This window comes from Pteropus alecto, unplaced genomic scaffold (genome assembly GCF_000325575.1).
Source record: "Pteropus alecto unplaced genomic scaffold, ASM32557v1 scaffold131, whole genome shotgun sequence".
Classification (NCBI taxonomy): domain Eukaryota; kingdom Metazoa; phylum Chordata; class Mammalia; order Chiroptera; family Pteropodidae; genus Pteropus; species Pteropus alecto.
Genome location: NW_006434709.1, coordinates 12,781,505 through 12,794,593, shown reverse-complemented (window position 1 = coordinate 12,794,593; position 13,089 = coordinate 12,781,505). Strand labels below are relative to the sequence as shown.

Genomic DNA, 13,089 nt, shown 5'->3' with positions numbered 1-13,089 from the left:
TTTTAGGGTTTTAATTTTATTCAGTAATCAAGATTTCCTAAATAATATACATTTTCTTCACTTAGTTCTACATCTTATGAAACTTCTGAATTCAGGAATATTATTATATTTACTGAGTTTTATAGATTGAATGTTTGTGGCCTCCTAAAATTCATATATTGAAATCCTAACTCCCAAAGTGATGGTATTAGGAGGTGGGGCATTTGGGAGGTCATTAGGTTTCACTCTTACGAATGGGATTAGTGCTTTTATAAAAGTGACCCCAGAGAGCTCTCTAGCTCTCTTTCTACCATGTAAGGATATCAGTCTGCAACCCAGAAGAGGGTTTTCACCAGAACCTAACCACGCTGGCATCCTGATCTTGGACTTCTAGTCTCCAGACCGTGAGAAATAAATTCTGTTGTTTATAAGCCATTCAGTTTATAGTATTTTGTTCTAGCAGCTCGAACTAAGTTACTGGTTTTGCTTCTTCAGGTCAACTCCAATGTGGTTTGGGAACAATTCATTTTCTTATCTTCTCCCCATAGATTTTCTCAATATAATAATTTTCTAGGGGATGCTTTATTCATTTTGGGAATTTTGCTTACTGTATTTTTATATTCATAATCAAAAGTTTCTGACAAAATTTTAAATATCCTACAGAACCAGAATTTAACACAATAATGATTTATTACTATGTAATAAACAACCATGTTAAGACTGACCATGAAAATAAAAACCAACACAAATATGGTAGGTAGATCTTCATTTTCTAAAGAAATATATCTTTATTGACTTTTCTCATTTTCTTACAAAGCAATTGAAAAACTCATTCTTGAACTTGCTATTCAATGTTTGATGGCTGTCTCCTTATAAGACTGTCAGTGGAGCTACAGTAAGTTTCCTTAAGCACCACAGAAGATAATCATCGCTTGGTCCCACTTTTACAGAAAATAATCCAAGTTTCACCAGATAGAGTATGATTAGCTCTCTTGAAGAAGACCAGTTTAGTGGATTAATGTCTAATTTACATATAGTATATAAGACAAACTTTGAATCTTTACAGATTAAATGCCCACTTTATACCATGGTGTAATTGTTTGAATTATTGGTGAGTGTACAGTATATAGATGTAGATGTTCTACATATATCTATAAATAAAATAGTGCTTTAAGGTAACGATATTCTTTGGCTGATTTAAATGGCTGCAGTGGACTCTTTTAAATGACTAAAATGAAAATGGCCCCACTATTATTGTCAATCTTAACACTGAGCTTGTGCGGAAGGTTCCTATACTGTTGACTGTCAGCATCTCCAAGTCCACGATATATTCTCTTGGTCCTGATAGAGACTTCACCAGCACAAGCATTGCACTTACAGGACTTGTTTGCTAAAATAAAAGACACAAGAGAAAGGGAGAGAATAATTTTTCTTGGATTGGAGTTTCTATTTTTTGTGAGTATGTCTCTTACTAGAATGAGGGGAAGAATTTTGAGGGTGGGATAAAAGTCACTACTTAGTCCCTTCTTGGTTCCAATCCTTCCATGGTCTTATCCCTTGTCGATACATAATCATTAGTTCCAGGTTACAGGGGTCTGCTTTTTAATATGTTTTCTATTTGCCCTTCTCTGTTGATGTTCTCTTCACCTTTATTGAGTTTTTCCAGCCTTTACAGAGACTGGAGTTTAGGTGAGAATCTGATAATTTTTGACCTGGTAACATCATCTTTGCCATCTTTCATTTTTCAACATTATGGATCTGTTTATTGTGTTCTAGTAGTTGAAGACACATGTATGTAAATAGTTAATTTCAATAGGATGTGGCAAATGCTGATATATGGACATATGAAAGGTATATGTGAGGATATATAAAGGTATATATATATATACACACACGCATACATACATACATACATGGAAAGATAGGAGGGACTCTCAAGAATTGAGGGAAGGCTTTTGAATGCCTGATAAGAGTCACCCAGGGTACATGGAAATTTTGTAAAGAAGTATGTTCAGAAAAACGATGCAATTTCATTTCGATGAAGATAGCAATGTGTTCTGAAGAGCAGAGGTAGATGAGGTTGGAGGGGCAGGTAAATAGATGTGTGATAATCATCTGAATGACAAGAGGAGGGTAGGGATAGAGCCAGTGAATTAAGATTTAGCAGTCACTTCAATGGTAGGACATTAAACTAAGGGAGAGAATATACATGTGATAAAACTGGGTCTGGCAGAGAACAACATTTAAGGAGTGGACAGGGGAGAAGCATTGAAGGAAGTGAGAAGCAATAGATGATTAAGTGGAAAAGAAATGAGTGGCCAGCAGTGCCCAATAAAGCAGGAGAGACTGAGGGAGACTGGAACTGAAAAACATCCCCTGGATTTAGCAGCATGAATGTTGTTGTTGGCCTTTTTCCAGAGTGATTTCAATAAGGTAGTGGGAACAGACAATAAAGATGTGAGGATACAAAGTGAGAAAGGAGAGACTGTGATTATAGAGTATGCTTTAAGAACACTGGCCAGGAAGGGAGAGGAGAGAGGGGCCAGCATCTAGAGGAAGAAGCAAGTTAAATACGAAGGATGTAGACTGGAGTTTGACAGAACAAGGTTTTAGAGGAGATGGAATGAGGAATACAGGTGGTAGGTTGGCCTTGACTGACAGAAGTGAAACCTTGTCTTTGGAACACTGGAGGGAGAATGTAAAAAGGGAGGTGCATGGACTTAAGTTTGTAGGGGATGGAATGCAAAGTTCAAGTAATTCATGCTTCAGTGGTTTCAGAAGAGTAGAAAGTGAGGCCATTTACTGAAAATGATAGGTGCAAGGACTTAATGAGTGTGGGGACATTTGAGATCAGGGGCTGAAGAGAAGAAATAAAAGATTGTTGAGCATACTGGGGACTCATCTGAAGTTGGAAACATAGTATTATTAATCTGTGCTGACCGGATGGGTATGAAAATAGATATGGATTATGAGATTGATCCAGGAGTGATGGATGGGAAGTTGGGTAGTTGAGGTGTTGGTGACAGAGTAGTTCAAGGGTCCCCCAAGCAGTTGATAGACTGGAAGAAAGGTGGGGGTGAGAGGCCAAGGGACTAGCATCATTTTGAGGGTGAAGAGCAGATAGAGTGGGAGTGAGGGCATGAGAGAGAGGAAGATTGAGTGGATCATTGGAGACTAAGAGTCTTATATGGAACTGTTCAGAATGATAACAAAGTCACGTGTGTGGCAACTGGGTTGGTGGCAGAGTGGCATGAAGCTGAATGTCATGCGGGATGAGATGGCCAGGGAATTGTAGGCTAAGATACTGGACAATTATGATAGTGCCCATATCAGATTACAGAACGGAAGATTCTTCATAATCTAGCTCCTCCTTATCCCAGGTCCTTTTCTCTTCTGAATGATTTCACCCACTCCTTACACACACTCCCTGAATTATCTCATCCATGGCCATGGCTTCAGTTATCACATATTTGTCAGTGACTTAAAAGTGTGTACTTTGAATTCCAAGCCCACATATCCAACACTCTGTTCATCTTTACTTGGATATCTCATGGGGACCAGGACTCAATATGTCCAAACTGAAGTCCTCACCTTCCTCTCTACACTGGCTCCTTCTTTCCTACCTTAGTAAATGGCATCACCATTGACTGTTGTTCAAGACAGAAACTTGGAGGTTATCCTTGATGCTTCCTTCTCCTCCACCTCCCCATAGCAAATGGGTTAACAAATTATATAGTTCTTCCTATTATTTCATAAATCTGTTCACTTCTTTGGACTCACTGGTGCCACCCTACCCACCCCCTTGGCCCCCCCATCTCTTGAACTATTTACTGGTCTCTCCATTTCCATTCTTGATTCACTCCAATTCAGATTCTACAGTGTAGCAGTGCGTCTTTTTAACATGAAAATCTGATAGCGACTCTTCTACTTGAAACCCTTAACATGGTCTCTAAGGCATTGTGTGATCTAGGCCTTGCTCATCTCTCCAGGCTCCTTTCAAGCCATTCCACCTATTGCACTTATTCCTTCCATTTGCTACTCTCTAATTTCTAGTTTTCAGCTTAAATCAACTTCTTCCAAGAGGCTCACAGACCACTCCTATCTGGCTTAGGGGTCGACTTGTTATGCCCTCATGAACAACTTGCGATGCTCAGTTACAATATTCAGCACATTTGTGAGTGCTTGTTCAATGTCTTGACTATAAGCTCTACCGGGGCAGGAATCAGCTTAGTTTTGTCTCTAGGATCTAATATGGTGCTTGTCCCTTGTAGGTAACAGTAATACTGAAGGTACAGATTGAATTAAATTTATTTAAAAAGTACCTGTTATGTGCCAGGTACCATTCTATGTGCTGTGCATAGAAGAGCAGATAGACAGCTAAAGTCTCTGCTCTCATTACACTCACACTCTAGTGGGTGACATAGACAAATGAAGACCATGCATGGTGTCGGTAAGGGCTATGAAGAAAAAATAAGGCTCAGTAAGAGAGGACAGATATTGGGTGGGATGGGAGGAGGATGGTATTCTACCTTCAATTTCATGTAGTACTTCTTTACAATATGTCCCCTTTTCTAGGGAAGAAAGTTTTCTCAGTATTCTCCCCAAGGGAATATAAATAAAATCCTATATCCCAAAGATCCTTTCAAGGATCAAGTCCAGTCTCATGACTATTAAGAAACATTCTTTGCCTATTCTGGCCCATGTTAATTTTTGATGTCTTGGACCATGGCTTAAAACACAAACTTTCCCCATTCTGTTTTTGATAAATGTTAACTTTTGCCACATAGTAATGTTTAAAGCTCTTTGAAATAAGGAACTGTGTATTACATGTATCTAGCATGGAGCTGAGCATACAGCAGATAATAATAATTAAGGCCTGCTAATTGATCCTTATGCATTAAATGCCCTATACACAAGTGGAATTTCACTGGAGAAATTTTGTAAGATTTGATCCAAATACTTTTTGAATTATGTGATAAGAGATAATCTTGAAATGTTTTTATGATTTTAAATAGTTTTCATTTCAAATAATTTAATATTATTTAACTCTAGGATTATCAAAATGAGCAACGTTTTAGATCATTCATGAGAAAAAGGATTTTACTTGAGCAAAACACCGTATTTTTGAAAACATCAAGTTGATAAATGCACTGATAGGAATCATAAAACTTTTAAAATGCCATGTTTATGGCAAGGAAAAAACATGCTGGGACTTTGCTTAACTGTTTGTTGATTCTGCTAGGAAATTTTATTTTCTTAAATTATGGCTAAGAGTTCGAAATGGAAAATTATTTTTAAAGAAGATTTTTAGATAAACCTATTTTATTGCCATGAGTTACAAGTAATGTTATTTGTTTGGGCTAGCATTATTAAATTGGTATTATCTGAACTATGTGAAATTCATTTAGAGTAAACTTCTTACAAATATCTAGTATATGTCAAATTTAAAGCATCAAATGTTATAGAAGTTTATTTTTAGCTGTTAGAAAACAGAATAGTAATAGATTGTAGTTTGGGTTTGTTTTTTCTCTTCAGAAGTTGGTCATGAGAAATTAATCATTTCTAATTTACTGGCAAAGAAACAGAATCACATAATTCTGGAGCTGGAAGGGAACTTAATATATCAAAGAACAGCATAAACGTGTAAACATTAAAAATCTGTAAACTTTACCACAAGGATGAATTTCCCAAATTACTTTTCATATTCTCAAAATGAAATATTGACTTTAAAATCTGATTAAAAATGAAGAGTGCCCAAAGGAGTTTTGAAAAAATTGTAACTGGATGAATAACATCCTTAGCGTGAAACAGTTACTGTAACCCTGCAAACTGCTTGGTGGGATGCCATCATTTTCACATGAAGTGGTGAGCCATATTTAAAATATGTCAGAAGTTTAACCTAAAATGAACTTGCCGAGATTTTGCAGGGGGGACTGGAAGGTTGAGGCACTTGAGTCAGGGAGATCTGCTCGGAATCTCTTAGAGGGATTGGGGAGGTGCTAAGAACCAGTTTAAAGGAAGAGAGGCAGGGGCATGGGGGAACAAAATTAACCCAGGGGACACTATGAAGAAAGAAATGGCAGAATTCAGAGAAGGATTTCATACAGGCAGTGGAAGAAAGGGGAACACAAAGGTGACCTCACATTGTGTGTCTGGGGGTTGACAAGTGTGTAACAACTATTAATACATATGGTTCAGGGAATTAGTTTTGGTGCAAATGTAAACAATCTTGTGAATGTAACAATAAGGAATTCATGGTTTTTGAAAAGCTCTCCAGAAATTAATTTTTCTATGTACAGTTAAATAATCATCACTAATCTGTGATATCTATTTGGGGCGTGTGTGTATGTGTGTACATGTGAGTGTGTAGACTTGTGTTTTGATGGCCAAATACAACTCTATTAGAGTCTGCAAATGGTCTGAGTGTGACTTTAGAGAAGCTACTTAATCTCTCTGAGTCTCACCTTTCTCTTCTGTAAAAAATGGAGATAAATATTAATATCTGACAGTGTTCCTAGAGGATTAAATGAGATCATGCATATATGCAATGCCTGCACATAAACATTCTTTAAATGTTAGCTTTCTTTCCATGTGAATATTATCAAACAACAACAAACTTGAACCTTTCTCAACAGCTAAGGCTGCCCTCAGGATACTTACTCTTAGGTAGAACTCTCCATTTTCATTTCCAGATTTAATCTGAAAAGTATTAATAGTGTTGGCATAAATAGTTGTGGCCTGTATCTGGAAGATGTCTGATGGCACAGACCTGTCAGATCGGATGCTCATGTATTTGTAGACTATGGACTGGGGAAGTTCTCGGCACACTGCATTTGAGACTGGGCAAACACATCGACTGCAAAGGCAAACAAAAATATTCAACAGTTTGGCTTGGTAAGACTAGAAGATTGTCACTTTCAAAAGTGATTTTTCTTACTTCTCTGATGTTAGAACATAAGGATCTTGACAAGGATTTCGTGGGTAACAACGGAAGCCACCATGATAATTCCAACACATTTCATCTTCCCGACATTCATTTGTGGTCTCACACTCATTTATATCTGTAGAGACACAGGGTGAAAGAGTTTACTGATCTAAGTAAATTGCATAAGTGGAAGATTCAGGTTTGCAAAGAACGAGGTATTTGGGAATCTGGACTGTGTTTATTTGGCTTTTGGACCCGAGACTGGGTGGGACCTAAGTTCACTGCATTTAATTTAGGATAGATGTAGCTGATCCATTCAAGACAGATTGATATGTGTCCTTTCATGATATTTTATCAAGCACCTATTATTCATTTGTTGAATGCAAAGCCAAATGCTAGCCACTGACTCTACTTACATAAAAGTGAAAGACACCACTTCTTGCCCTCAGGGAGATTACAATTTAGTTAGGAATATAGATATGGCAACAATTATAAAATATAATGGAAGTATAAGAAATTAATAAGTGCACTGGGAGATTAGAAGCAGAATTCATTAATTCTGCTGTCCGGGGAATTAGGGAAGGCAAAGGAAGGAGGAAGCATCTAAACTTGGCCTTGACGTGTGGTAGTTAGATGTGGTAGTTAGATGGTAGTTAGATGGTTGGCATGAGGAGGACCTTCCAGGATGAGAAAGCAGCATGCAATAACTAAGGAGAGAGCAGTTTATCATCTGGCTCAGGATCTTCAGAGAAATGTAAAGGCTAGAGATATGGTTTCCATAAGCAATAGCTTGCTGGTAGATAGCGATGCTCTAGGTGTGGATTATACTGTCCAAAGGAAGCACAGCACAAGAATGGAGCTATGAAGTGTTCCACCTTGTAGAGCATAGCTATTTAAAGACAATGTGGAATAAGAGGATTTAAGGAAGGGAGTTATCAGCTGTGAGAGGCAACCCAGGGAAAAGGCAGTGCAAGGAAGTCAGGAAGGAGAAAGTCCTGGGAAGGAGGGTTGTGAATAAACCAGGCTGGGCAAAGACTGATTTTAGATTTAGGAATTAGGAGCTCCCAGACAACATCTGAGAGAATAGTTTCACTTGAGAGCCATTACACTAATGACGACGACAACAACAACAACGATAACAACAATGACATTATATTAATAGCCACATCCCTATCTATGTCTATTTCCTTTCACACTTGAATAATGATTTGGATTTATTCAATATAAGCCTTTTCTGAATCATTCTTTCTCCACAATTGGATATTTTCATTCGTTGATGTACTCATTCCATCAATAATTTACTGAATCCTTGCTGCAAGTCAGGCATGGGCTAATTGCTGGGATATGCTCTCTTTCTCCTCTCTGAATTCTCATACCTCAAATTCTTCTTTTTGGACCTTTATTGCTTTCTACCTTGCATTATTGAAATATGCATGTTTGCCTCACCCTTCTGTTACCTTGTAAACTCCATAAGGGCAAGAACTATCTCATACATCTTTATATCCCTTCATTACCTAGCATTAATGAGCTGAGGGCACCTGACTTTTTAAGAAATATTAAATTGAACTAAGTTGCTCTTCACACAAAACACATGGAGATAGTGAGAAAGATATTATCTCTATTTGACATGGAGGAAAAAAAATAAGGGTTAAGAAGCTGACCTGGAGTCCATATAGTTAGTGACAGGGAACTTTCCATTGCAAGGTATTGCATCCTCTAACTCAGAATAATTCCATGCTTTGTCTTTTGGAGAGAAAAATAATAACAACAACCACCACAACAACTTTCTTTTAGTTTTCAAACTGGCTAAAGTTATCTGGAAACTGAAAGAAGACTGGAAAAGCTTTGAGGTTTCCAAGAGTCAAGTGCAGGAGGTGTCTTTTTTTTGGACTGGCTATGGCTAAAGAAAGAACTTAAATTTCTCAGAAGAAATCACAATTGACTTATCTTTTCAATATTTTTCACCTTTTTTGAAAAATAAAGATGCTGTTTAGTTATAGAGAAAACTAAGACTCATTTATTATAGAGTCCAGCAGCAAAAGGAAATTGTATATAATAATTTCATTTAATACATACAGTAATTTAATTTAGAGCCTACCATAATCAAAACTTTAATCATTCTGGAAGTTTTTCTGGAAGTTATTAATAGTATTACAATATTTGGTGAGTGTGTTTATGTGTATTCTCTCTTTGTCTCTGTTTTCATGTCTCTCCCTTTCCTGCTGTCCCCCACCCACTTTTTATTTTTGTAAGGCTATGGAAATGAGAAAAGTTATCTCATCCCCCAAATAAGCTTTTAGAAGAATATAAGAATCCATACTCTTTCAGTTTTACTTTAGTCCGTGGATGAGGTTGGAAAGGGATGGTTTCAGTGGTGGAAACCAATTACTTTGTACCTTAAAAGAAAGTAAGTCTCTTTCACACAAAAGAAAAATGTTTTGGCTTGACCAAATATTCTGAAGTTGTATATCTTCAAGATACAACATTCATGAATCCCCTACTTGGAATTCTAAAGCATTTTCACCTTTAATTATAACAGATAAAATGTTTCCAGATATACAGACTAGGTAGATAAGATTCCACTGCACATTAATTTTGCTGAATATCAAATCCATTTATTATGAGAAACACATAGACATGTACTTGAAGGACTCCAGGGAAATTGTAAGATATGTCAGTGGCTAACATTTTCCTGCATGTAATATTCATGTTAAATCTCAATTAGGGTTCAGAAAATAAACCATTGGAATGCAATATTTTTCCACAATTAACATTACAGAGTCTCTAGTAACCTGCAAAGGGGTGTAAAGATGTTCATTGTGCAATGAATGACATTCTGATTGTGCTCATATTTGGTGGTTGGAGTCAAGCTGAATAATCATATGCATACTAATAAATCCCAGGCCATGGATATTCCTCTGAGTTAACATTTTTCTGTAAAATCATGATATAGGCTGAGAATCTCATGTTTCTTTTCCTTTCTTAACGAGATTTTACTGCCTCGTGTGCCCTCTCTCAATTCTGATTAGAAAGGACTCTCTAGAGAAGATTTACTACTAGTCATTTACATTGTTAAGTAAATTTCATAAAGCATCTTGAATTATACAGGCTGTATACTTTACAAATATTTTTTACACATATCATTCCATTTTCCTCCCTCAACTCCCTTTTCCAAATGAGAAAGCTGAGAAGTTTGATAATTTGTTCAAGACTGTACAGATAGAATGCAGTACAGCTAGGACTCAAACAGATTTTCTGGCTTCAAGTTCAGTTATTTTTTTCATTTTCTCATTGCTTTATGTAAATGCAAGTGTTTGTACTAGCTTTTCCAGGATTATCTATGTTTTTAATTTTATCTGAGCAGTCTCTTCCCTGTTTAAGAAATTTCAATGCAGCATGGATGGTAGGAAGAAGAGAGTGCATATTTTCAGATCTTCCAGAGAGTCTCTGAAATCATATTAAGCAGAGAGCTGCTTCTTCCACCTGTGTGTACATGTGGAGATCACCTGAATGTTTATTTTAAAACTGGACCCAAGGACATTAGCTATTTTTGAATCAATAGTTGTTTGCCAAAGAATTTAAGCACATTTTAATACACATGAGGCTGATTTTCTCAGCATCTAAACTACTACCCAATTTATCATCTTGTGTGTTTTAGAGAAGTAGTCCTCAACCTTTTGGCACCAGGGACTGGTGCTCCTATGAGAATCTAATGCCTGATGTTATGAGGTGGAACTGAGGTGGTGATGCACCTGGGGAATGACTGCAAACATAGATGAAGCTTCGCTCGCTGGCCTGCCACTCACCTCTTGCTGTGTGGCCTGGTTCCTAATAGGCCACCAACTGGTGCCAGTCTGTAGCCCGGGGACTGGGGAACTCTGTGTTAGAGAACTGAGTCTAATTTAAAGTATGCCTAACCCACATATTAACCTTATGCTCTAGACTCAAACTCATGGCAAAAAATTTTAATAATTGAATCTTTTATGGTGGATGATTAGAAGATGTATATCATGGAGATTATGTAGGCTATATAGAAAGGATATCAATATTTTATTAAAATTATTTATATTTTAAGAAAGAAAAACAATTACTTTCAATTTCAAGGAAAGCAGGTACTAATAGTGAATACTCTCTTTTTTGTGAATACCTTCTTTATGAGATGTGCATATCTCATAATGAGCAGGGGGAAAAAAAGAGTTCAGATTGTATATTCAAGTTGGAAAACATAAAAGTCTGTGGTAGAGAATCCTATAACTTCCTCTGTGCTCTTCTTGGTAAAAACTAAACATAGCAGATACGAAAACAATAAACTTACCCTGACATGTTCTACCTCTCACCACTTGGTATCCCTGGGGGCACATACATGAGAATTTCCCAGGTTCATTGACACACTGATATTGACACAGGTAGCTTGAGGTTCTGCATTCATCAATGTCTGTTGAATCAGAGAAGAACAAGGTCACAGAGTTGAAAAACTACGTTGGTAATTTTTTTGATGAGATAATAGAGTAAAAACCCTGCAAACTCTGTAATGGAAATAAAATACTTTATAAGAAGCTCCAGGGCAAATTCTAACAATATCAGCTCATTCTCCCTAGAACTTCATAGCACAAAGACTTTGTCTTACCATCAGTTTTACTCAAATCATTGTTGATAGTTTGGCAAATCCTGGACCAAACCATATGAGCTGAGGAGAGTGAATGAATTGGTTTATCATCGATGCTTTTCCGTTTGGGCTCTGCAGACCCACCCATGATGCAGATTTGCATTTGCTTTCTCAGAAATTGGGTGGCTTTGCTGCCAAGCTCATCTGAGCTTTGAACTTCAAGTCCTATCACTGTGCTAGCTTCTAGAGGTGACATCCTGGCAAGATCTGGCCTTCAGGGGGCAGAATGCTTTGCATTTCTCAACAGTGATGTCCTTATAATTTGCTTAGAAGAGTAGAGAGAGGCAACTGTCCAGAGCCGGAGCCTTTTGTTTTTGAGCATAGTAGTATGATGTGAGGCCTCTCTGGGTAAAGTATGACCTTTGTAGCCCCAAGTAAAGCTGGTAGGGTCCATGAAGAAGTCAGGAACATCAAGTATCAGTGGCACCCCTCCAGGATGTCTTATGCCTTTTAATTATACAGTGGAACATGCATGTGCGATGAACTCTAAAGGTCATTTCTTCAGTTCAATGGCCCTCTTTTCCCTCATGTGGAAAGTGAAACTCAAGCAACTTAAGAAATGTGTCCAAGTCACACAATGGCAGGAATACAACTAGGGTCTAGGTCTCTTGGTTTATATCCTAATGTTTCTGACATGCAATCAGCATTTTTTGAACTTAAATGTGCACACCAGTCACCTGGATTTAGATGAAGAATCTGACTCAGTAAGCCTGGTCTAGGGCCTGAGATTCTGCATTTCTCATAAGCTCCCAGGAGGTGCCAATGTTGCTATCTATTGGATCACACTTTGAGAAACAAAACACTAGAGCACCCTTTCTAATTATTAGACTCACTCTGCATCTTAATATTTCAGTGATTTTTTTCTTCTCCTTTCTCTTGATAACATACAAAAAAGTCAATATTACAACTGAATTAACTAAATTTGAGAATAGAATTTCTATGGATAAAATTTGTTTTCATAAACAGGTACATAATCAGAAAAATGAACAGCAATCAAAGGGTTTGGAGTCTTATTAAAATTATTTGGAAAATATTTACCTTCACAGTTGAGTCTGTCACTACTTAGCTCATATCCTTGATTACACTGACAGATGAATGAACCAAGAATGTTGTAGCATTGCTGAGCACATTGATTGCTGGCATCACATTCATTTATATCTGAAAAGAAAGGTTATATACACTTATATATCTATGTCTTTAAACATATCTTTGCTCTTTTGTACCTATGTCATCTGATGATAAGTGAGTAATTCCCTAGCTGGATTCTTTGCCCTGCAGAAGCTCACTGGAGAACATCCATTCAGGTTTCATATTTGTTGGAACAGCTTCAAATATCTGTCACATACTTCTTTTAGAAGTACCAGAATATTTTTTTTTCTGGGAATGACAGATATTTTGGGGTATGATGAATCTTCCCAAAAGAATTTAATGATTCTAATAAGTATACATTCCAGTATCTATTTTCTTTTATTGTTGTTCAGATGCAAAATACCAGGTCTATAAATAATTGATATAAGAC

At 37.0% G+C, this 13,089-nt stretch overlaps 1 protein-coding gene across 5 annotated transcripts in view; it reads right to left on the bottom strand.

Moving 5' to 3' along the window:
- Positions 1-732: 732 nt before the first annotated feature.
- EFEMP1 (EGF containing fibulin extracellular matrix protein 1) overlaps positions 733-13,089 on the bottom strand; it is a 55,698-nt gene continuing 43,341 nt past the window's right edge. For all 5 annotated transcript variants that reach the window (XM_006909583.3, XM_006909585.3, XM_015587578.2 and 2 more), the window contains 5 exons: positions 12,609-12,728; positions 11,220-11,339; positions 6,917-7,040; positions 6,640-6,835; positions 733-1,369 (listed from right to left, as the gene is read on the bottom strand). In XM_006909583.3, the coding sequence (XP_006909645.1) occupies positions 1,208-1,369; positions 6,640-6,835; positions 6,917-7,040; positions 11,220-11,339; positions 12,609-12,728 (722 nt within the window). In that variant the 3' untranslated portion in view covers positions 733-1,207. The remainder of the gene's footprint in view (positions 1,370-6,639; positions 6,836-6,916; positions 7,041-11,219; positions 11,340-12,608; positions 12,729-13,089) is intronic.